This window comes from Mercenaria mercenaria, chromosome 3 (genome assembly GCF_021730395.1).
Source record: "Mercenaria mercenaria strain notata chromosome 3, MADL_Memer_1, whole genome shotgun sequence".
NCBI lineage: Eukaryota > Metazoa > Mollusca > Bivalvia > Venerida > Veneridae > Mercenaria > Mercenaria mercenaria.
This window is the reverse complement of record NC_069363.1, coordinates 56,877,982-56,903,686: the sequence shown is the minus strand read 5'-3', so window position 1 is coordinate 56,903,686 and position 25,705 is coordinate 56,877,982. Positions and strand designations below refer to the sequence as shown.

The 25,705-nt window shown below is 37.3% G+C and overlaps 1 protein-coding gene across 1 annotated transcript; it reads left to right on the top strand.

Annotated features, from left to right (window-relative positions):
* Positions 1 to 10,583: 10,583 nt before the first annotated feature.
* LOC128555647 (transmembrane protein 14C-like) lies at positions 10,584 to 22,497 on the top strand. The gene is made up of 4 exons (XM_053538648.1): positions 10,584 to 10,742; positions 15,791 to 15,892; positions 18,727 to 18,814; positions 21,049 to 22,497. Exons 1-4 carry the CDS (start codon positions 10,667 to 10,669, stop codon positions 21,092 to 21,094), a joined length of 312 nt encoding a protein of 103 aa, XP_053394623.1. The 5' UTR covers positions 10,584 to 10,666; the 3' UTR covers positions 21,095 to 22,497.
* The last annotated feature ends 3,208 nt before the right edge of the window (positions 22,498 to 25,705 follow it).

The window sequence follows — 25,705 nt, the reverse complement described above, 5'->3', positions numbered from 1 at the left end:
TCTTGGCATTAAGTGTGCGCAGAAAATGAATGTGTTCACTAAAACTTTATGGTACCAGTTTTGGTACTTAGGACTGATATAAAAATTTAACTTTTCATGCTATTTTAATATGACTTGTTTATGTTTGCTTTACATTGTTATGTTTTTAATTACAATATGTCCTGCCCACTAAACCATGTTTAGTTTGAAAACTCAAAAATTTTGGAGAATCGTTTTGCACCATAGCTTTTTAATTTGCTAATTTTTGACAATGCATTTTATATTTTTACCCATTTTTTAGAAGGCGATACATGTCCTCTAATTAACTAAAATATTATTCTTTGGAACTATAACAAATTATAAAGTTACATATGAACAGAAATATGATATCCTTGTCTTGTACAGGAACCAGGCAGTTCTACATGATTATGAAAATTGACAGTTTGGACCAGTATGCCTGGAGTAATCGCCTGAACCTTCTGTTTTAAACTTGATCAAACCTTGTCTGGACCATAACTTAAAACTGTTTAAGGGATTTTGTTACACCTTCATACAATGAACAGAAGATATTGAGAGATAGTCAGTTTACAAATATCCTAACTCTGCTTTGCTTATTTTTTCTGCCTCTGGGATCTACTGATGCGGGAGGCATATAGTGATTGTCCTGTCCGTTCGTCCGTCCATCCGTACGAGGTTAACCAAATGGGACCGTTTCGTCTAGCATCAATACCCCTTACTAGAATGACTTGATACTAATGCAGATGTAACCTGTGACCATTCCTCATCTTCAGACATCACCTGACCTCAGTTTGACCTTGACCTTGAACTTGACCTCGTTTTGGACTTTGGTTGCTTTGTATCGACAAGGATGCCACCGGACCGGGGGCATCAAGCGTTTATTGAACGCAGCTCCTTGTTCAAATTATCTCCTTATATTAGAGTCAGTTGTCTTTTATTCAAACTGCATGTAGAGGACATTGTGTACTAGAAGCGTAACTCTGCCTTGCATACTCAGATATTGTTTGAATTATCTCCCTTTCATTCACTTGCCACAGTATTCTGCAGAATAACTCCAAAATTATCCTAGGGATATTTTTGTTGAAATTTTACGCAGTAATAGAAGACATTGAATAGAAGTGTGATATAACTCTGACATGCTTACTCTTCGAATTATTGCCAGTTATTATATCTATTCACAAGGGCCATAACTATAAAAGTGCTGAAAAGGGGCCTCCGTGGCCGAGTGGTTAAGGCCTCTGTCACTAAGGGCGTTGAATTCTTAATGTGAGGAAGCCATCCAGCTGGCTTACGGAAGGTCAGTGGTTCTACCCATGTGCCCGCCTGTGGAGAAATAATGCACAGAGGGGCACCTGGTGTCTTCCTCCACCATCAAAGCTGGAAAGTCGCCATATGACCTATAATTGTGTTGGTGCGACGTTAAACCCAACAAAACAAAAGTGCTGACAGAAATTTATCTAAACTGCATACAGAGGTAGAAGACAATAAGTTCAGCTGCAATGTACAAGAAACTTTAACATTACCTTGCTTTTTGAATTATCTCCCTTGTGTTAAAATTACTGAAAACTTGTCCGAAAAATATCTCCAAATCTTTCAAATGGACTTTATTCAGTTTTCGTAAGTTACACAGATTACATTGAAAGGAAGTGCAGTGTACAAGCACAAGACCTCTGCTTACTTTTTAGCTCGACTATTTGAAGAAAAGGTAGACATTATGGACTCACCCGTGCATCGACGTCTATTTTAATTAAGTTTTTGTATGTAAGCTGGTATCTCGGTAACCATTTTTGGGAATGAATTGAAACTTCACACACTTATTCATGGTGATAAAGTGACTAACATTGCTTAGGTTCAGTAATTATATTTTGCTTTTTTTACAAAATAATGCTACTTTTTCGATTTTTATATTCATTAAATTTACAAGGCTGTTGAAAAGTTGAGCGTTGCTGTCCTTCTTCACCTCTTGTTTATCTGCCAGTATAAAATTTATTTGCCCAAGCCATAACGCGAGTTGTGCAGAGAACTCATTCAAACTGTTTACAAAGATGGCTATCAGTGAAGGTTTAGCAGTATATCACAAAATAACAGATTTTTTTAGTAAATGAACAGCACCTTAGCACATCTTATCTGCCCAATACATGCTTTAATGTTCTGTCCCACAGAGTTGGATACCTAAAATATTCTTAATGAGTTGTCCCCCTTTGAATAAGAATGTCATTTGTAAAGAAATAAATGTAAACAATTGTCAAAAACGATGTTTTACCTAGTTATGTAAAGTTTAAACACTCGCACGATGTTGCAAATGTATCAAAACGAAGACATGTAACAGCTTTTTCAAAATGGTGAGTTTTTAAAGGCGCTGAACTGTCCAGAAGTGTGGCCCCTTCATGCAGTCCCTTTCCGGAATTCAATACATACATGAATAAATTGACAATGGTTTTGTTGAATAATATAAATGTTTTATATGCTGTTAAATTTTCATTTAAAACAATGCTTTCTTTTTATGATTTGATGACGTTCGAACGTTTTTCTCCGAAATATGGAGCTATACCTTAAAGCGCATTGTACAAGAAACAGAACTCTATCTTTTGTACTTTTTGAATCGTCTACCTTTTAAAAAAATCAGTTTTAATTCAGTCATTAAGTTTAAAGTTTATAGTTATTTATCATGTTTGTCTTGAGAATAACTCCAAAATTATCAAATAGACTTAGTTGAATTTTCTTAAAATGAAAAAGTTCAGTGAAAGGAAATGCATTGTGCCAGAACAATAGCTCTACCATGCATACTGTTTCAATTATCTCCCTTTATTGAATTAAGTTATTATACTTATCTGAATACTGTTCATAGCCAGACTAAATTGTTCTAGGTATTAAGTTGATATTTCACCCAATGATAAAGGATATTGAGAAGAGATGCAATCTGCAGGAAACACCTTGTACAGGATTATTTCTCTTTGTTATTTTAGTCAAACATGGCTCTTGATAATGAATTTTCTTGCACCATATTTTTACACAATGTCTTCAATTGCGACAAGCTATTAGACAGCAATGATACATTGAAAATGTTAAAACTCAGTTGGATTCTTAAGAGTATATATGTTGTAGTTTCCAGGTCAGATTCAAAGTGCAGTTGCCCCCTTCTTAACTCAGTAGGGAGAGCGCAGATCGATGTATTGCAAGGTCATGAGTTTGATTCCAAGGTCAGATGTATTTTCAAAATTTGTTTTATTTTGGCTCTGCCAAAATTGTTGACTACTTGAAACATGATTAATTCATACATCGGGTCGTATTGTGAAAGTGCAGTTATTTCAGACTGGCATTAAACATTGAATTTGCTCCTAGTTGACATGTTATATACATTTGTGTATGCACTAGTACTTTATTGTTTAAAGCATTTTTCATGTATCTGTTGTAAATAAATCTTAAACAGAAGCCTTGTTCTTTCATTTTATCATCATGTGTGGAATATGAGATAATGGTAACTAATGTAAAAACACTGAGTTAAAATATACTGGTGTGAATGAATACCTTGTTACTGTAGTATTTCTGATGGCTTGGGCATATCTGTCTTCTAGGTGCACATGTCAAAATTTATGTCATTTTAGTACTACAATTTGATTAGTAATAAATATAATATTGAAAATAGACATAAAGTAAAAACAACATTACTTAGTAAATACTAGACTGTGTTTTTCTATGAAAATGTGTCAAATCCGAAGAAAAGATGTCATTAAAGTCACACAGTAAAGATTTTATGTAAAAAGAAGGAACTTCGCTTAAGTTTATATTGTTACTTGAATTAGTAATTGTAGTTTCTGATGTTAAATGATCAGATTTTGATGAACTTTTGAAGGTATGCAAAAGCAACTTCAACATATGGGTTACCATGAAACCAGTCTGACTGAAAATTCAAGACACACCAAAAAATCCTGTATCCATCTAGAAATACTAATAATCCTTCTACATTCAGCAAGAAATAAAAAGTCACTTGAAATGAATAAAATCCACCAATATCATTTAAAGTAATAATAATTTCATTATGTTCCCTGTAACATCAGTGAAGGTCTATACTTGACATTTTGGTAGCATTTCATCATGAAATAATTGTGCTGCAGAATTCACCATGAAAACTTGGATAATTTACAATGTAAGATCTGTTTTCAAAAGTTTCTCTTGCAGGCATATATAATTGCAAGGTCAGTACCCAAGATATATTTACCTTTGATTGATCACGCTGTGATAGACTATGTAATTATCCACTTGTGACAGTTGAAAACTAGAATGTGTCTGTAGGACACAGGGTGTGCCCCCACTGGTACATTTGTCACAAATAAGGGGCAATAATTCAAATGTTTGCAGTCTTAAGGGGGTATAGACTCGACAAACATTTTACATAAAGGATTCATTATTTTAGGCCATGTACTTTTTGAGCTTTCAGCATCACAAACAAAAAATCCACTATTTTGGCTATTTCAAGGGCCATAACTCTGTAATAAGCGCTTAAATCTCAAGAAAAATGTGCAAGGTCACATCATGGTAAAGAATCGTGCACGGTTTCATGAATTCACATCAAATACTTTTTGAGCTAGTTACATCATTAGGTGAAAATGTGCATTTTTGACTATTTCAGGGGCCATAACTTTGGAAACAGGGGATGGAGCCGGAGGAAAAATAGGAGGTGCGCAAGTTTATATCATGATAAAGACTTGTGCAAGGTTTCATCAACTTATATCAAATACTTTAATTTTGAGCTAGACATGTCACAAGGTGAAAATGTGCGTTTTTGACTATTTCAGGGGCCATTTCTCTGGAAATAGGGGCGGAGCCAGACAAAAAATAGGAAGTGCGCAAGTTCATACCATGATAAAGACTCATGCAAGGTTTCATCAATTTTTATCAAATACTTTTTGAGCTAGGTGCATCACAAACTTCAGACGGAAGGATGCACAGACAAAACCAAATCTATATCCCCCCTCCCCCCTCCACTCAGTAGTGGGGGCACAAAAATAACTATACCACACCAGTTTGGGGCCTCATTTTTGAGCTACTGTGTACTGCATCCCTGGGAAGTTTTTTTTTATTTTATTTTATTATATAGAATAAATAAAGCAGCTACATAGTATGTAGTCCCAATCCATGACTCTAGTTACCGGTACCTCCCCTGACGGTCTTGTATGCAAGTTACTATCTCCAAAACTAATGCAGCTATTGAATTGAAACTGAATGTCTTAGGGGTTATAAAACTAGTTGATAGCATCAAGTCCCATAACTCTGACCTGCATTTTGGCCAAATTATACCCCCTTTTGGACTTAGAAAATCCTGGTTAAAGTTTTACGTGCAAGTACATACGGCTATTACTAAAAGGCATATAGATTTGAAACTTTTTTTTCTTTTTCTAGATCAGTTACCAACATCACTGGGTTAAGTCCCACAACTCTGACATGTATGCGCATGCGTCGAGAACAGTTCACAACTTTTTCGTAAACTATACACAAAATAATAATTTACTTAAAACTTTCTTACAATACCCTTAATTTGTATAACTGGTGGTGGTAAGATACTTATTAGCTAACCAGCTGTGTAGATAATTCTTATTATCTTCCCAGCTTATTGGATGTTTTTGACTCGTACTGCAACTATACAATTTTCCGATAATTACACAATTCGGACAAAGAGTTGCTGGTTGGTCTAGAATCATACTAATCCAACAAGGATGGAACTAAGGCTGACATTGTTATGCCTTTTCATCTTTATAGTTGCACATCATATTTTTCCTGCTCAGCAATCAGAGTAATTTACTGTGCGAACCATTTCCCTCCAAAATCCAGTATTGTTGGTATCTCAGTTGCCAACGTCCTCAAAACAGTAATACCATCTAGAAAGCACAAAGAGAAACCCAGTGCTAGTAAGACATCCCTTTTTATTTCTTTTTGGTCTTCTGGCATGTCAGACCCCAGACATTGAACCAAACCCAGGCCCGCCAGGCGCTTCCTGTCCTACCCAGTACCCGTGCGGGTATTGTCCCAAATGTGTCCTGGTCACAAAAAGGCATCCTGTGTGACAACTGCGAAACTTGTTTCACACAGACTGCGAAGGCATTGGCAGTCATACTTACGACAAACTCTCAGACTCAAAGTTCAGCTGGTACTGTCAACAGTGTGGCTCGCTAAACCACTCAAGTTCACTGACTGAATCCCTAGATACTCTCAGTGACACTTCTTACTATTCCCCTCTAAGTCACGACCACAGTAAAGTAAGTTTCAGCTTAAATAGCTCTTTTTCCTCCATGAGCCTCCAGAAACCCCAAAGGCCTCATCTACCCCAATCCTAAAAAGAAAAAGGTTACTCCCAAACCTAAACTAAAAACATCTGAACGTCTCACATCCTTAACATTAATTGTCGTTCTGTCAAAAACAAAATCCCTGAATTACACCTAGTTATTGACCAAATTAAACCAGATGTTATTTGCCTCACAGAAACATGGCTTAAGCCCGACATCAGTTTTTCCGAAATATTTCCTGATAATCTTAATTATAAGGTATATAGGGATGACAGGATGAAGGTCAAGTGGAGGAGTGATGATAGCTATATCTAACTCACTGATCAGCCAAGAACAACCAGACCTCAAGACTTCATGCAACATAACCTGGGCCAAAATTACCATCACTGCCTTAAAGATATCTTTGTCGGAGCCTACTATAAACCCCAAAAATTAGATGCCGACTCCCTATCCCAACTCTGGTTATCCCTTAGTAAAATACCCAAGGCAGCATAGTATGGCTACTTGGAGACTTCAATCTCCCCGACATTGACTGGTCAAAAGAGTCCCCTAAACAAACTTGTAAAAACAGATCCTTTTATGAAGAATTTATTGAAAGATATTCCCATTATAATCTTGAACAAATAGTTAAGATCCCAACTAGGTTATCCAACACCCTTGATCTCTTCTTTACAAACCATCCATCCCATGTTCACTTGGTTAAATCCCTACCGAGTCTAGCCACCTCGGATCATGATATTATATTTCATGAATTGAATCTTAATAGGGGCCGCCCCAAACCCCAAACCTAGACGCCCTATAAAACTCTACACGAAGGCTAATTGGGAAGGGCTAAAATCTGACATGAAGGCTTTTGGGGCTAGCTTTTTCCCCCGAAAACCATTCAGACCCTGAAGTAGCGTGGAATTCATTCAAGGACTGCCTTAATGAATCCCAGTCAAAACACATTCCATCTAAATGTCTAAACCCCGTGCCGACTTGCCATGGTTAACCCCGAGAATTATCAGGCTTATACATAAGCGTGATAAACTGTACCAGAAACTACACAAATCTCCCTCCTCAGCCCGCCAACAAGATTCAAATCCCTTAAGTCTTCTATCCAGAAGCAAATAAGAGCCCAATACTGGTCATATATGGAAAGTGTCATATTTGACCATGACTCACAACCTGGTAAAACAAAAAGTTTTACAGCTTCATCAAGCACAACAAAAAAGAAAATGTCGGCATTGCCCCCCCTTTAAAACAGATGGTCTTACCTACACAGACCCCATCCAAAAGGCTACTATCTTAAACAAACAATTTGAATCTGTCTTTTCCCCTCCCCCAGCCCCTTAGTCTGAAGCATATATGTTCCAACGTCCTCTCATCCCCAGTCTCCATGATGAATAAGATCCAGGTCACCACTGAAGGTGTGGAAAAATGCTCTATGGCCTATCCCCACATAAAGCCTCAGGACCTGATGAATTATCCCCACGCATCCTAAAAGAACTCCACCATGAAATTGCTCCTGTTACTTGCCCATATATACAGGTTATCTCTCGAATCGGCCTAGTACCCAGTGATTGGAAAAAAGCCACCGTAGCCCCCGTATTTAAAAAAGGTCCCAAGTCTAAACCTAGTAACTATCGCCCTATTTCCCTAACTTGCATTGCTTCCAAACTCCTTGAACACATTGTTGTTTCCAATCTTATGACCTATTTTGACAAGCATAAGCTACTTAGCCAGTTCCAGCACGGCTTTAGATCAGGTCACAGTTGTGAGACTCAGCTCATTAATTTCAAATCAGGAACTTACAATAACACTGAACAGGGTCAACAAACAGATGTTATTGTCATGGACTTCTCCAAGGCGTTTGACAAGGGTCGATCACATTAGACTAATTTATAAACTACAAAGCCTTGGTGTCAACCCACAAATTTACCAAATGGGTCAAAATCTTTCCTGTCCAACCGCTCCCAGAAAGTCCGCTGTTGATGGTCATTTTTCCAGTGAACTTCCTGTACTGTCTGGAGTTCCCCAGGGGTCTGTTCTTGGGCCATGTCTCTTCCTGGTATATTTTTAATGACTTACCAGATTCCGTCAAATGTAACGCAAGAATGTTTGCAGATGACACCATAATATACCTTACCATCAACTCCATTTCAGATAGTATATCTCTGCAACAAGACCTGATTAGCTTAGAACCTGGGAGAAGACATGTTCCATGGAGTTCAACCCGGACAAGTGTGAAGTCCTTAGAATTTTTAGAAAGAAAAATCCTGTAGTCTACCCCTACAAACTTCACAACATAGAGTTAAAAACTTGTGAGGCAGCTAAATACTTAGGCATAACCATTTCCAAAGATCTAAACTGGTCCAAACACATTGACAGTATCACTTCCAAAGCAACTTCCACTCTTCGCTTCATACAACGAAATGTCAAAACTGATAATAAAAAGGTCAAAATTGCTGCCTATAACACCTATGTCCGCCCTCAACTTGAGTACTGTTCAAGCGTCTGGCATCCTTGGCAAAAACCCTCACTAGCAAAGTCGAAAATGTCCAAAGGTCAGCTGCTAGGGATACGTCATGTATGGACTACAGTTACACCAGTAGTGTTACACAAATGCTGAAACCTTAGAATGGAATACACTCCAATATAGAAGGTTACACAATTCATTAGTAATGTTTTATAAAATAAGGACCCAGACAGTTGCAGTCGACCAATCTCATCTTATTCCAACTAGAAACCTAAATTACTTAATACCCCATGTCTCACACTCAGTACTTTTCTAACTCCTACTTCCCTAGGACCATCCGACTCTGGAACTCCCTACCAACTCATGTTAAATCTAGCCCCAGTCTCAGTATCTTTAGAGAGAGGCTGGCGGTGGTCAGTATGTAATTCTGTTGCCTCTGTCCCATTTTAACTGTAGCATACTGTCTTTTTTAGCTTTTATTCTTTTAACATTGTAACATATCAGTTCTTTAACAACTGTTTCTCTGACAACGCCGCCCAGTGATAGTCGGAAATCGACGGTTGGGTGAAAGATGTAGATGTAGATGTATTTTGGGCAAATTATGCCCCATTTTGGACTTAGAAAGTCCTGGTTAAAGTTTTACATGCAAGTTACTATCTCCAAAACTAATGCAGATGTTGAATTTAAACTTCACATGTGTCTTAGGGGTTATAAAACTAGATGATAGCATCAAGTCCCATAACTCTGACCTGCATTTTGGCCAAATTATGCCCCCTTTTGGTCTTAGAAAATCCTGGTTAAAGTTTTGTGTGCAAGTACATACAGCTATTACTTAAAGGCATATATATATATATCTGTTTTGCGTGCAAGTTACTAGCTGCAGAACAAATGCAGATATTAAATTGAAATTTCACATGTGCCTTCGGGGTTATAAAACTAGTTGATTGCATCAAGTCCCATAACTCTGACATACATTTTGGTCATATGTCCCCTTTTGAACATAAAACTTCTGGTTAAAGTTTTGCATGCAAGTTACCATCTCCAAAAATGATGCAGATACTGGATTGAAACTCTATACATATTTTCACATTTAGGGTAACATTTTCCTGCTTCTGGGACAAAAAATCGAATAGTCGAGCATTGGCTGTCTTAAGTGGCAGGGGCCAGTTTCGCATCTGGCCCGGGTACTTTTTTTAAATAAAATAGACATATGTACTTTACAGGCATATATATTCAACTGGTTGTTTATGATGTTTATAGAACTAAGGATTTCTGCGTACGAGTGATTATTGTGTAAAATAAATATGTGTATGTATCGATTTTCCTAGCTCCATGTAGACGGCCGGGTCTAAAACTTTACCTGAGGTAACGGAAGTCAGACGAATTGGAAACGGTCATACATCCACCCAGCTTCAGCTCAAAGTTGCGGAAAGAGTAAACGGTTATGAGATACTTTTCTTCCCACCATTCTTTTCGTCTGGCCACATGCTTTAAAAATATGCATGTGTTTTAGGTCAGTCATTTGCAGATAATACGGTACAGGTCGCGCAAGGTGTGCATTTTGGGCCATTTTTTGTCTAAAAATTTAGTGTCCTGAAACCTGCGTTTCACTCGTTTTCATCACAGAAGCAAACAGAATCGGCAGACTGAAAATGTCACATAATGAAGTGCTATGTCTACGCAAAACATTCGCTTAACAATTGCCTTGAATTTGTCGAAATTGGATTTGTTTATGATTTTTTTCGCACTGGTATCAGCGCAGAGTTGTGGAGTTTTCAAATTTACTGTCCCTTGTCCCCATTAAAATACGGACAGCTCTTGTTTTATTTAGTGTTGTTAAACCCAACATAATTGTCATGCATCGCTATGTTCACGCAAGAAACGGAAGTTGTCAAACCAGCCTGACCGGTCCAACAGCGAAAAATTAATCATGCCTGCAGATATTTTAGGGTTCGGATATGCACTGACAGTTGCTGCCGGTGGTATAATGGGCTATGTTAAATCAGGTAATAACATTTTAGATATTTGTCAATGGACATTACTTGGAAATAGATGAAATATACCGAATAATGAACCAGTTTTCGGACTATATAATTTCGGATAGTTTGCAAGGCGGTGGCCACTGGCCACATAGATCAAAGAACTATAAAATACACAGAATAGCAACTTGGGATAATCCTGCGTCATCTCGTGTTAGCGTGTTATCTTATTTCAAAGCGTTTGCAGGGGTCCTGAAATATTTTCAGAGTCTACTTGTCCACGGACAAGTTGGGCCCACGAATCCACTTGTCCGTACCAAAGAAAAGCTTGTCCGTACTTTTTAGTTTAAAAAGGAAAGGATCAGCATTATCATTACTAAATGAACAAATAATACAAACATACACTTCTGTTGACTTCTATTTTGACTTATATAAAGTTTTTATGTTATGACTTGAACCATCCATTTGAAAATATGTTATAACTAGCAAACTAAGTGACTAGAACATCCACTTGAAAATATGTTATGACTAGCAAGCTAAGTGACTAGAACATCCACTTGAAAATATGTTATGACTATCAAGTTTAGTGAGTAGAGAATAATTAAAAACACTTGAACACATGCCATTGACAAAAATAATCTCAGTATGCCTAGAATTTCTACCCTGGTCCCATAACATTCACTGAATACTGCACTGGTCTTTCAGGGGTCTTGAAATAAGCTGTCAGAGTTGTTAAATGTCAAAACAATAGACTCGAACGATTAAGCCACAAATTTTGGCTACTAAACTTTTTTACATAGTGCCAACCTCGCTCATCGATTTTCTGAAAATCAAAAATGAAAGTAGATATCGGGAAACCCCAGACTGGCACTCATTTTCAACTTTACGGTATAACTTTCCAATAATGATCATTAAATGTAGTAAACCAGTCCACGTGTCTATAAATGGCTGCATACATTTTTGTTTTGATAATTTAAGGGTCATAAATGATCACAAACAGATTAGATATTGCCTTTAGGCATGCGGAAATCACAGATGACGCCGATTAGTTTCGTTTTCATAAAATGTTTACCACGGAAATTTTACTTGTCCCCGGACAAGCCAGCTTCTAAAAACTGCTTGTCCGGACCGAGGAATCCACGAATCGGACAACTCGGACAGCTTATTTCAGGACCCCTGGTTTGCCGACTTGATCAATCATGATCAAATCAGCAGACGCTTACTGAAGTATAAAACTGGTGGTACGCCCGGCACATAATAAACCAATTTGAGTCCTTTTTCAAGCGAAAACTGTTGATTTCTCAGACTTTCAATCATAAATTCATTCCTTCTCCGTGTAGAAAATACTAATAACATTAAAAATCCGCCATTATCTTGATAAACAAATGATCCGAAAGTAACCTTATTTCAAAGCGTTTGCTGACTTGATCAGTCATGATCAACAGACGCTTACAACGAGATCTCATTCAGTTGTCACGGGATGTTGGCGAGATTTGCTCTATATGCCTTTCAAGTTGCCGATCTGTTTATTTTATAGCTCTTTGCATAGATTAAATGTCACAACTTGAGGTCATTCTTTGCTTCATATAAAAATGGTACTTCAGGTCTTATTTACATATCTTTATAGCACACCACTTTTTCCTACAGCATTTTTTTCATGAAAGTTGTTTGATATATGGAAAAACTCAGTCGGAGAATAGTGATCAGGTGAACTTTTGGAACTCTGTCACCAATTGCAGAATCATTTAATCAGTTAAAAAAATCCTTTGATGCATATATGGGAGACAGGAAATTTATTTTCACACCAGATGTAGATACTACTCTCTGTTTACTTAATAGGGGGTTACATTGGCTAGGGGTCCGGTAACAGAGTCTAAAGGTCAGTAATCAACAGACACATACTTTTCTGTACTGTTTACTGGTGTATAAGGTAAGTGCTGGGAAAAGCTATGATTAGTTGTGATAAAGTTGCCATTATTAGTGGGTTTTTTGTAAGTATTTTATTATGCCCCCTTCGAAGAAGGAGAGGTATATTGTTTTGCAGATGTCGGTCGGTTAGTCCAACTAATTTGACGCGATCCTGGGAAATATTGAGATATATTTTTCAAATGGGCAATATCCCCACTCACGTCAAACACTCAAATGACCAAAATAGTCAGTCAGGAGTGTAACTGTTTTAAGTTATGTTACTTATTTCAGTTACTTTTTCAGGCATTTTATAACCTGTATTAGTTATAAAATATAGTTAACTCAGGTAAGTTATTAAAAAAAAGTCTTTTTGCTGTTCTCACAAAGTGACCTTTAAAGTAAAATTAGTAGCAAACTGTGATTAATCAAATTCTCTTTTAGTCTGATCATGACCTGATAAGCATAATGGGATATTAAGAGTTTTATAGCTTTAAACCTTTGGCGTAAAACTTTATCAGTCTTGCGTAAATTTTTTTACTGCATAGCTGGAAAGATAGAAGGTCAAGGATTCAGGAAATAATTGCATGACCCGAAACAGTTAAACGGTTTCCGGATGATAGCTCAAGAATGCTTGGGCCTAGGATTGTGAAAGTTTATAGGAAGGTTGGTCATCACCAGCAGATAACCCCTATTGATTTTCAGATCTGTATGTCAAAGGTAAAGGTCACAGTGACCCGGAACAGTTAAACGGCTTCCGGATGATAACTCGAGAATGCTTAGGGCTGTGGATCGTCAGACAAGTGGCGATCCGATCTGATCCGCGTGTCGGGGCTGACGATTCACAGATCGAACCACGGATCATCAGCAACAACTTATAATGATACAAAAATGCAAGCCGATTATTTTTGTACTTTTTTCTTTATGGAATCTAAACTTTGCAGTTCTCATGGTGCTCAGTTTAATAGTTTTGACCTATGTTTAATGTTTCTCTCATTAATTAAGGTCAGGTTTTGCGGGTGGACTTCTGTAATGTTCGGCCATTCTTGCAGATAAACGACATGACGTCGGTCATTAATATCACAATATTTAGTAACAGTTCCGTTTTTTTTTGATAAGAAAATTTTATTTTTTGGACAGGGATTTCGTATCTAACTTTTTATTGAATTTAATTACTTAAATGATAAATGTTTATTCACTGTTTTGACAGATTTCATATTAATTTAAGTTTGAATATAAGACCGATGCTAACTCTACATTTGTTTACATCCGGTTTAGAATCTGACAACGCGTAATCGTCTTAGATATGCAAGAAAATTCTTTAAAGACGTTTAATGTGGCTTTAATTTAGTTTTATTGATAGAATTATACATATTGCATGTATTAACGAAAAAGATCACGATCCAACGATCTTGACAATGACGAATATCCGTACTTGAACTTTTGGTCAAACTCGTGGATATCCGAGTACTCGGATACTCATTACAGCCCTAAGAACGCTTGGGCCTAGGATCATGAAAGTTGATAGATAGACTGGTCATGACAGCAGATAACTCCTATTGGTTTTTAGGTCAGTAGGTCAAAGATCAAGGTCACAGTGACCCGAAACAGTTAAACGGTTTCCGGATGATAACTCAAAAATGCTTGGGCCTAGCATTGTGAAAGTTGATAGGAAGGTTGATCATCACCAGCAGATGACCCCTATTGATTTTGAGGTCAGTAGGTCAAAGATCAAGTTCACAGTGACCAGGAACAGTAAAACGGTTTCCAGTTGATAACTCAAGAACACTTATGCCTAGGATCAGGAAAATTGATAGGGAGGTTGTTCATGACCAGCAGATGACCCCTATTGACTTTGAGGTCTGTAGGTGAAAGGCCAAGGTTACAGTGACCCAGAACAGTTAAACCGTTTCCAGACGATTACTTGAGAACGCATGGGTCTAGTATCACAAAACTTGATAGGGAGATTGGTCATGACCAGTAGATGACCTATATAGATTTTGAGGTCAGTAGGCCAAAGGTCAAGGTCACATTGACCCGGAACAGTTAAACCCTTTCTGGACGATAACTTCAGAACGCTTGGGCCTAGGATCACAAAACTTAATAGGGAGGTTGAACATGACCAGCAGATGATCCCAGTTGATTTTGAGGTCAATAGGTCAAGGTCACATTAAACCAGAACAGTAGAACTTTTGTTTACAGTGAGCAAATAATTTCTGTTCCTTGTGCAATTACTGAATGCATCAAGTGGGGTATTTCGTGTTCTACGAGCTCTTGTTTATAAATAACTCTCACTTGGGTTTGTGGGACATTGAATATGAAATTTTAACAGTGATTTGTGTTAGTCACCGTTAATTACCCAAGCTCTGAAAACAAAAAATTTATGAGCACAATGCATTGTAAAAAATCTCTAAAGAAAGCATTATTTTAATTCTTCGTTCCGGAGGAAAACATGAATTTGATAAAAGCTTCCATTATGGTGCACAAAAATGCTAATAACTATACTGTAAATAATTTACCAAATTCGTGATCGTGTTTTTCTTCCAGAAGTGAATCTTTCAAAGATATGTATTAAATCATTTCTGCAGCAACATTTCTTAGAGTTTAATGTATATAGGATAGCTAACTTACACAGCTAATGTTAGTATCTCTGCTGGCCTTTAACCCTTAGCCTGCTGCAGGCGAATTTAACAGCCTTTGCAAACAGCTTGGAACCAGATCAGACGCCGATTAAATCGGCGTCTGATCAGGTTCCAAGCTGTTTGCTACTCTGACAATATTTCTTCCAATTTTGGAGCAAATTGAATGAACTTTACAATTTTAGCAGACGACACTTCCAGCAGACGACAATTTATCTAGCATGCTAAAGGTTAAATAGAATTATTTCTTGTACCTTTGTATACTTCATGAGAGTTTGAACTTGTGGGTGTAAGTTACTGTAACGTCGGGCAGCTTGAAAGTGTCACAGAACTGTTACTTTATTTAGAACTGGTAATCCTAAAAGTATAGCTAAAATTGTCCCATCACCAAACGGATTGATAGAAAAAAATATATGAAATTGCTGTAACTTCCTCATAAACCTTTTTGCTGTAACCTCGTTAATTTAATACATGTATTCAGTTGTAGTTAAACTATTTATTACAGTAATTTAAAATATTCTTTCATTTTAGCAAGCCTGCCATCTCTGGCCGCAGGATTGACCTTTGGATCATTGGCAGCATTGGGTGCATACCAGACAACACAGAATCCAAGCGATGTTAAATTATCTTTGGGTAAATACTACATAATACTACTATGTGTCTGTGCTTGTTAACAGCTTAACTAGATTATAATTACCTAATATTTATGAGGAAAACTGGCTTACAGTTACTATGCAATAACCTCTTTACTCTCTAGAGTTTTCAATTGTAGAGATTTTCATCTATACTGGATGAATTTATATGCTGTTGACTGATAATTCTGAATTAAAGTTCCATCAGTATACATTATACGATACAATGCTGTTAAAGAGTTATGCATTTCGTCGCCTTATTTCCACCATGCTGTAACTAGCATTTTGATAGTTTTGGGAAATGATTTTTTAAGATTCGAGTGTCGATTGCTTTATACACTATGTACAGCCTTGTTGAACTAAAATGTTAGTTCTACAAGGCTACAAATTTACCATCATACAGAGGTCATAAGAGACATACTTAATGACACTAAAATCTCAATTTTGCCAAAAATGAGCTTATATCACTCTGGAATTAAGGTGACAATTTGTCAAAATACTGAAAAAAATCTAGATAATACAACAGAATGTTGGGACACCCTTTGCCTCCATATTTATGTAAAATTTATTGAAATTTAGAAAGGATCTTTGTTTGTTTTTGTAAATACGGTAATAATAAGAGTGCCATGATTGCCTTAGACCGCTCACCTGATTCACTGGTCACTTTAAGGAACATAATTTTTCATTGCTGTGAAATTATTTGTAATTGGAAATCTCCCTGGCAGCTGTTTTTAACCGAAACAGAATGTTCTGAAGAAATTTGGTAGAGAGTCATTGTGAAATTATTTTAAGATGGGACCAGCAGACTTTTCTATAAAACTTTATAGGGAAAACTAGCATTTTCTTCTAGAGTTCATGCTTTTTAACATAAAAGAATGATTAGAATGGAATTTCATAGAGGGTCACCAACAGAACATTTAAATGAAATTAATTTAAAATCAAAGCAGCGGTTTCAAAGGAGAAGATTTTTAAAGTTTTCCATATATCCATATAGGGAAGACTAGCCCTGCCCCACTGGCTGCCTTGATTTTAAACGAAACAAAATGATTGGTAGGAATTTGGTAGAGGATCGAAAGTCAATGTTGTGGACAGGACATATGACAGACAGACAGGCAAACAGACAGACACATGCACCATCACATAATTATGTCTCCCCCCCCCCCCCCCATTGTTTTTGCCCTGTCAGTCCGTATGTCACACTTCATTTCAGAGCAATAACTGGAGAACCATTTGACCTAGAACCTTCAAACTTCATAGGGTTGTAGGGCTGTTGGAGTTGATGACCCCTATTGTTTTTGGGGTCACTCTGTCAAAGGTCAAGGTCACAGGGGCCTGAACATTGAAAACCATTTCCGATCAATAACTAGAGAACCACTTGACCTAGAATGTTGAAACTTAATAGGATGATTGGTCATGAAGAGTAGATGACCCCTATTGATTTTGGGGTCATTCCATCAAAGGTCAAGGTCACAAGGGCTTGAACATTGAAAACCATTTCCGATCAATAACTAGAGAACCACTTGACCCAGAATGTTGAAACTTCATAGGATGATTGGTCATGAAGAGTAGATGACCCGTGTTGTTTTTGGGGTCACTCCATCAAAGGTCAAGGTCACAGGGGCCTGAACATTGAAAACCATTTCCGATCAATAACTAGAGAACCACTTGACCCAGAATGTTGAAACTTCATTGGATGATTGATCATGAAGAGTAGATGACCCGTATCGTTTTTGGGGTCACTCCGTCAAAGGTCAAGGTCACAGGGGCCTGAACATTGAAAACCATTTCCGATCAATAACTAGAGAACCACTTGACCCAGAATGTTGAAACTTCATTGGATGATTGGTCATGTAGATTAGATGACCCATGTTGTTATTTGGATAACTCTTGTCAAAGGTCAAGGTCACAGGGGCCTGAACATTGAAAACCATTTCCGATCAATAACTTGAGAACCACTCGACCCAGAATGTTGAAACTTCATAGGATGATTGTTTATGCAGAGTAAATGACCCCTATTCTTTTTGGGGTCACTCCGTTAAAGGTCAAGGTCACAGGGGCCTGAACATAGATAACCATTTCTGATCAATAACTTCAGAACCTCTTGATCCAGAATGTTGAAACTTCATAGGATGATTGAACATACAGAGTAGATGACCCGTATTTATTTTGAGGTCACTTGATCAAAGGTCAAGGTGACAGGAGCCTGAACAGTGACTTGAGAACCACTAGGCCAATAGTGTTGAAATTTAGCGGAATGACTGGACATGCAAAGTAGATGATCCCTATTGCAGCCAACCATCAGTGTCTCTTTGACTTTCGCTCCTGACCCCTATTGACTTCTTGCCTATAGGACTTTGCATTGGGGGAGACATGTGCTTTTTTACAAAAGCAATTTCTAATTCATCTTGTTTCTTAGGACATACTAAAACATTCAAGGCTACATTCTGCAACTGATTTAGATGGCATGATCTGGTCTAAAATCAGTACAGAACATCTGTCATGGGATCAGAAATTATGTCAAATCTTAGAAAAATCTTTTTAATACTCTTTAACAAAAAAGGAGTAAAACAAAATGGCCACTAATGGGTGAGGCCTGTTTCCCTATATGCTGTTATGCTCTATGAATTGTGAAACTTCAATTTATTAATATTCAGCAGATTTTTCTTGATATTCTGAAACTTCAATTTATTAATATTCAGCAGATTTTTCTTGATATTCTGATGTTAAATTAGGGGACGAGTCCCTGTAGTAAAGGTAAGCTATGATCTTTGGTCCTTCAGGGACGTAACAGAATACATGTACATGAATGATCTAAATTATGTGTTATAATTACAGGGACAAGTGCAACATTAATGTGTCTGATGGGATACAGGTTTTATAACTCAGGAAAGTTCATGCCAGCAGGACTCGTAGCAACACTAAGGTATATTTAGCATTGAATTCCACACAATATCAGTGTTTGTTTTGTACAAGTTGAATTCTTTGCTTATTTCTTCTTCAAAACTGTTTCGTTCCTGTGGTGTCAGTTTGCTAACGTAACCAATGTAATTTCATACCTTGGTAATGATCAGGTATTTTTCTAGGCAGTTAGTTAACATTATCCACGTGAATCATAGGTGGAGAACAAATTACTTCCGAAAATCTGTTCTCTGTCAAATCATCACAGATTGTGTGCGATGCATCGAATTTTCAAGCTGTTGCACGTCTCATTAGTCTTTTTATGTGTAATGTATCCCTTGTCTTCATCATTTCTTTTGCAAGTTTTGTAAGGGCTCTTTTCAAAGGGGCCTCTATGGCTAAATGATAATGGTCACTGACTTCAAATCACTTGCCCGTCATCTATATAGGATTGAAAACTCACTTGGGGTGTAGAAATTCTTCGTGAGGAAGCCATCCAGCTGGGTTATGGAAGGTTGGTGGTTCTACCGTACCCAAGTGCCTGCTCATATGAAATAATGCTGACAGAGGTACCTAGGATCTTCGTCCACCAACAAATGCTAAAGAAGTTGCCATATGATCTGTACTTAGTCAGTGAAACACTAAACCCAGCCAAAAAAAAAAACAACAAAAAAACAAAAAACATTCTCTTATGACTAGTTATGAGACTCACTTTGTACAATTTAAGATAAACAGTATTTGGTTAAGAAACCAAATAGAAACCTTGGACATATTACTATGAAATCCTCATCACACTACACAAATAAAACAAGGCAGTCTTAAAGACAGCTATATCCCCCGCCATTGTTATGGATAAGGGTTGATGGTATTGGGTGGCACCGTTAAACAATCGAGATGTGACCTTGACTAATGCTGGCAGGGGTGATTTTTGAAATCTGCACATTATCTTGATAAGAGGAATATTACAGCCAAGTCATATTAAAATCCTTCAAGGGGTTTAGGAGATACAGAGCAGACACAAAATGGAAGGTCCAAACCTTTGACCTTGAGTTGTGACTTTGAACTTGAGCCAACATGGCTGATTCATGGGTTCTACATTGTCTTGATGAGGTGATCATTTAACCCAAGTTTGATGAAAATCCTTCAAGGGGTTTAGGAGATACAGAGTGGACACGAAATGTTACAGACGGACGGAAGGACGGACAGAGACCATTCCTATAATTAGATTAAAAAGAAGACTTGCATGATTAAAAATTGAAAGAATATTTGTATATTATCAGGTAGGTATTCATTACAGGTCTAGATTGCCTGTAGGCATGTTTCTCAAAATAAAGTGTGTTGTATAATGTGGGTGGCTAGGGGGTCTAGTTGTATCATCATGCTGTGCTGTCAATCAAGTGATCCAGGGTTTGGATCCTGGTCTAGGTTCTGGATTATTATTTATAAAATACTTAGATGCTCTACTATCCAACTAAGAGGCCAGGACTGGTTATTCCCAGGAAAGAGGGTTTCACACAGATCCTTGCTGTCAGACTTCTGGAAAGTCTTCGGTCTGACAGACATGACTGAAAAATTTTGACGTGATCTGCTGTTTCTTAATCTGGATGCGGTCCAACTGACCGGCATGTATCGAACCCTGAGAACCGCAACATCACGGACAACACATCAAAATGGTGTCAATAACATATTATGCCGGGGCAGAACTGGGAAAGAAACATAAATTAACACCTGACAGTCGTACTGAAAAGAAAAAATGTACAAAAATAAGAGTGTTCACCAACTTGAACATTTAATGAGAAATGGACTAAAGATCGCACCTGGCCCATATATGATGGAGAAAAGCAACATTATGCGGTGCATTGACATTTGTTTCGGTCCTCCTTATTGTTTTTCGGTCTGGCAGATTTTTAGGCATTGCTGGACCAAATGTCCAGCCATTTTTTCCAACTTTCCTGAAGTCTGTGCTACACACCAGGCATGATTTATGTTTTCTATTTGCAAAGAACTAAAACTTAGCTGGACATGAATTATTCATGATGCCTGCATCTTAAGTTTCTTTATCTTAGTTTGTTCACGGTGCTTTTTGTCCTTCTGTTCCTCGGGTCAGATTGCACAGTGTCTGTACTGGTAGTGGATGAATTTGACGCCCTGAGTGGCTGGCTTTGTATGTAATGCACCTCGAAAATGTTTACGATGAAATGGGTTCTATAAACTGTAAATCTGGTGTAATAATAATAATAGTATTATTTCTATTTTCAGTCTTCTAATGGTAATAAAGAGTGGGTACCAGCTGTCAAAACAATAATACAGAAACATCAGCCATATCCATTGTATACAACTTCTTTATACTTCAAGAGGAAATAAAAACAGCCTGGAAATAGCTGCAGTAACCTTACCTGAATATGCTGCTATAGGCACTAAATTACCTCATCTAATGTAAACATACTATTTTGCTGGGGTCATGAAATAAAGATGGATGACAATATATAATTTGCAGATTTTTATCAAGTGGTATTTTACAAGTTTTAAGTAGGGTGTACTCAAAAATTAGACTTAAGGTTGTTCTGCACATTCGGATCAGATATTTTTCTATGGTTTAGAATTTTATTAAATCTAGACTTTTCAGTACTTAAGAATATACAAAAAAATTTTTGTGAATAAAAATCAGTGTCCAGCCCTCGAGTTTTTTCAAATAATATATCTCGAGCAATGATCTATCATTGAATGAAATCATTATTTGGAGTTCAGATGGGATGGAGTTTTATCACTTAGCCCCTGTCCTCATGTTTATATGCATCTGGATGACTAAGATTTTATTTAATAATTAATTAATAGCAAAAGTGTTTTAACACTATTTATGCATGATGAGCAGTTATACATCGGGTGTAATAATTGCACGAGGGCGTATTACTGCCCGAGTGTATAAATAGTGTTAAAACACTCTTTTGCTATAAATTATTTCGATTCTAATATGCCGTTAATCCAAAACAGTAGATAAAATATAGAAGCGCTCTTTCTTGGTCGCAACAAAAACTTCACCGTACGTTAACGTGATGTCATTCTAGCGTAAGTGTTTAAACAGAGACAAGCATATTTGAATGAAAAATATTCTAGTACAATATCAAGAAATATCATGTACATCCTTGCCTTGAGGATATCCACACATATTTGCCAGATTTGAGTGGGTTTTTTTTTTCCGAGCACACTGCTATGTTGTTTGACACTACGATTTAATATTTGTGACATATAAACTATGGTTTTGTTGCATGATAATGTCAGAGTTTCAGTCTTCTTTGTTTTACAGCATTTTAACAGTCTTCAACATTTGACTTTTTATTTAATAAGTCGAATTAGGTTTGTTGTATTATTTTACATGTTGAAATAAGTACACAATACAAACCAGTGAAACCAGTGATTATATTTATGTATAGAATAAATAATTTACAGGGTTTAAATTCTGTTAGACCAGTTGCTCTAGTTCAAGCTGGTCTAGTTCATCTTGAAATTTACAAGTTGGACAAATTTTTTTCTGGTCTTGGGCTTTGGACCACTACTTTTCATCACTGTTTTCTGTCCTATTGTTAGAGGTTATAATAAGCATTGTTAATGACATTTTGTTGTTAGTCATATTTTTGTATCAGATTTAGATTATACATTTTGAAATAAAAACTCGTATTATCTTGGTAAATAAACAGATGTTGTATATTATTTTAGAAGTTGTGTTTTGATGCTGTTCCAGATTTGGCTAAAAAAAAATAGAGTTAGCCTTGTCTGTCTATCAAAATTGGTGTCATGCATATTTCAAGAAATGTTTGACCAAGAGTCGTCATACCTCACAGGATTGTTATTCAGCATGTGAAGGTGTGCACCTGATGTTTTATTTTTTATCTCACACAGCCAGACCAGGGTTATAACTCTTGACTTAGTAAAAATATGCATAAAAAGGGCATAAAGTTTGTAAGGCATGTATCTCAAAAAGTATTTTTCCTAGGACTATGAAAAATTACAGAATTATTCAAAATATGAAGTTGTGCGTCTGGGGTTTTGTTTGAGATTTCATTCAGCCAGACCAGAGTTATGGCCCTTGACTTAGTCAATATGCATAAAAAGGGCCTAAAAGTTTGTGTTGTATGTTGTATTTCGAAAACTATTCGAAAAAAAATCCCAATGAAACATTACAGGAATATTATTCAGCATGTGAAGTTGTACACCTGGGATTTTGTTAGATTTCATTCAGTCAGACCAGAGTTCAGGCCCTTGACTTAGTCCAAGATGTAGTAAAGAGCATTAAAGTTTGTGTTGCATGTATTTTAAAACATTCATCCTAGGGTCATGAAACATAATAGAAATATTATTCAGCATGTGAAGTTGTGCACCTGGAGTTTTCTTCTAGATTTCTGTTGGTCAGACCAGAGTTATGACCCATGTTTGAATCAAAAATATGCAGTTAGGGCATAAAAGTTTGTGTCCCATGAATCTGAAAATGTGCTTGACCTAGTCATAAAACATTAGAAGTGTGAAATAGCCTGTGAAACTGTGCACATGGTGTTCTATTTTGGATTTCTCTCAGCTAGACCAGAGTTATGGTCCTTGACTTAGTGAAAAAACACACATAAATTGCTGAAAAGTTTGTGTTGCATATATCTGAAAAATATTTCACCTAGTCATGTAACCATGTGCAGTGACAGGACACATATTAGTTTTAATTTGGAAAGTTCATGTGTGATAAAGCACTGCCAAAATTTGGTGTTTTCCAGATCTGAAATGAAACAAGAGTTTGTAGAACATGAAATGCTCCCCTTCATGCATTCAGTAACTGTACAAGGAACAGAAATTATTTGGTCACTGTGCACTGGACGTTTGACGTACTGACCTCAAATCAATAAATATGGGTTATTTACCAGCCATAAGTGACCTCCGTATCAAATGTGATCTTAGACCAAAGCTTTAGTTATTTAGCAAAAAAGTTCTACTGTTCTGGGTCAATGTGACCTCGACCTACTGACCTCAAAATCAATAGAGGTCATCTGCTGGTCATGATCAACCTCCCAAAAAAGTTTCATGATCCTAGGCCCAAGCATTCTGAAGTCATCGTCCAGAAACTGTTTAACTGTTATGGGTCACTGTGACCTTGACCTTCGACCTACTGATCTCAAAATGAATAGGGGTCATCTGCTGTCATGATCAACCGACCTATTTAGTTTCTAGATCCTAGGCCCAAGCGTTCTCAAGTTATTATCCGGAAACCATTAAAATGTTCCTGGTTACTTTGACCTACTGATCTCAAAATTGTTAGGGGTCATCTGCTGGTCATGATCAACCTCTCTATTAAGTTTCCTGATCCTAGGCCCAAGCATTCTGAAGTTATCGTCCGTAAACCGTTAAACTGTTCCAGGTCACTATGACCTTGACCTTTGACCTACTGATCTCAAAATCAATAGGGGTCATTGCTGGTCATGACTAACCTCCCTATCAACTTTTATGATCCTAGGCCCAAGTGTTCTTGAGTTATCATCCAGAAACCATTTAACTGTTCCGGGTCACTGTGACCTTGACCTACTAATCTCAAAATCAATAGGGGTCATCTGCTGGTCATGATCAACCTCCCTATTAACTTTCATGATCCTAAGCCCAAGCGTTCTTGAGTTATCATCTGGATAGTCTATGGAATGACTGACATACCGACCAACATCTGCAAAACAATATACCCCTCCTTCGAAGGGGGGCATAAAAAAAAAGTCACAGCAAAAGTTCCTTTATGGTGATCTGCACACCAAGCTTGTAGATCTGTTAAAGTCTGAAGCAAATTAGGCTAATAGTGTGGGAGGAGTTGGGACAATTAAGATTTCGGGACGTAGGGACAGCAGCAATGCTCTATGGCTCCCACATAAATGTTGGGGCATGGAAAGGGAGGTAATTGTGCTACGGTTTCTTACACATAGCTTGCACATTTAAAGCCAGTCTCTGAGAACTGTGTTAGGGAGTTGGCTGTGGCTCATTGGTTAGAGCATTGGACTAGCACTTTCAAGAGCGTTCCAGGTTCGAATCCTGCCATGGGCTGTTGGGATTTTTTGTCATAAAATGCTATGCTCTTTAATTTCTGTTATGCCTTAACCATTGTAAAATGGGGGCTCATCCAGGATACGGATTTTATCCCATGATGAAAATGGCATTTTCTGTGCCAAATTGGCTTACATGTCATCATAAATGATAACTTCTTTGAAGAGGGGAAGTGTTACGGTCGCTTACGCATTGTTGTACTTTTAAAGCCAATCTCGGACAACTGTGTCAGGGAGTCAACTCTTTGGCTAAGTGGTTAGAGCAATGGACTAGCACCCGAGCCACCCGGGTTCGAATCCTGCCAAGGCTCTGTGGAATAACTGCCAAAATATTTATGTTCGATGCAATTCAGATATTTCCTTCTGCACCTGCAAAAAGTGACAGATTCTTTCCCCTTTTAACTTCATTCTACAAACAATAGCCATTTGTAAAACACATAGGTGGCAAATGTAATTTTGTATGCTTTGACCATGACCAAATGGCCTCAAAAACGACAGAGGTCATTCACTGACTAAAAGCAATCATCTCTTACCTTAGACATACCAAAAAAGAGTTTCATTTACTGACCACTGTAAGTCAGTGTTATTTAGATACCAATTTCTTTTTTCAATGTTTAGATCAAAGTGACCTTGACCTTGAAGTACTGAAGCCAAAAACAACAGACTTCATTTACTTACCACAGGCAATCATCCTATAAAGTTTTACAAACTGTAGGTCAGAGTGTTCTTTAGTGGAAATCATTTCAGTCTCGAGGTCACGGTGACCTTGACCTTTTACTTACAGACCCCAAAAACTGTAGGGGTCTTCTACAGACCACAGGCAATCATTCTATCAAATTTTATGTTTGTATGCCAAA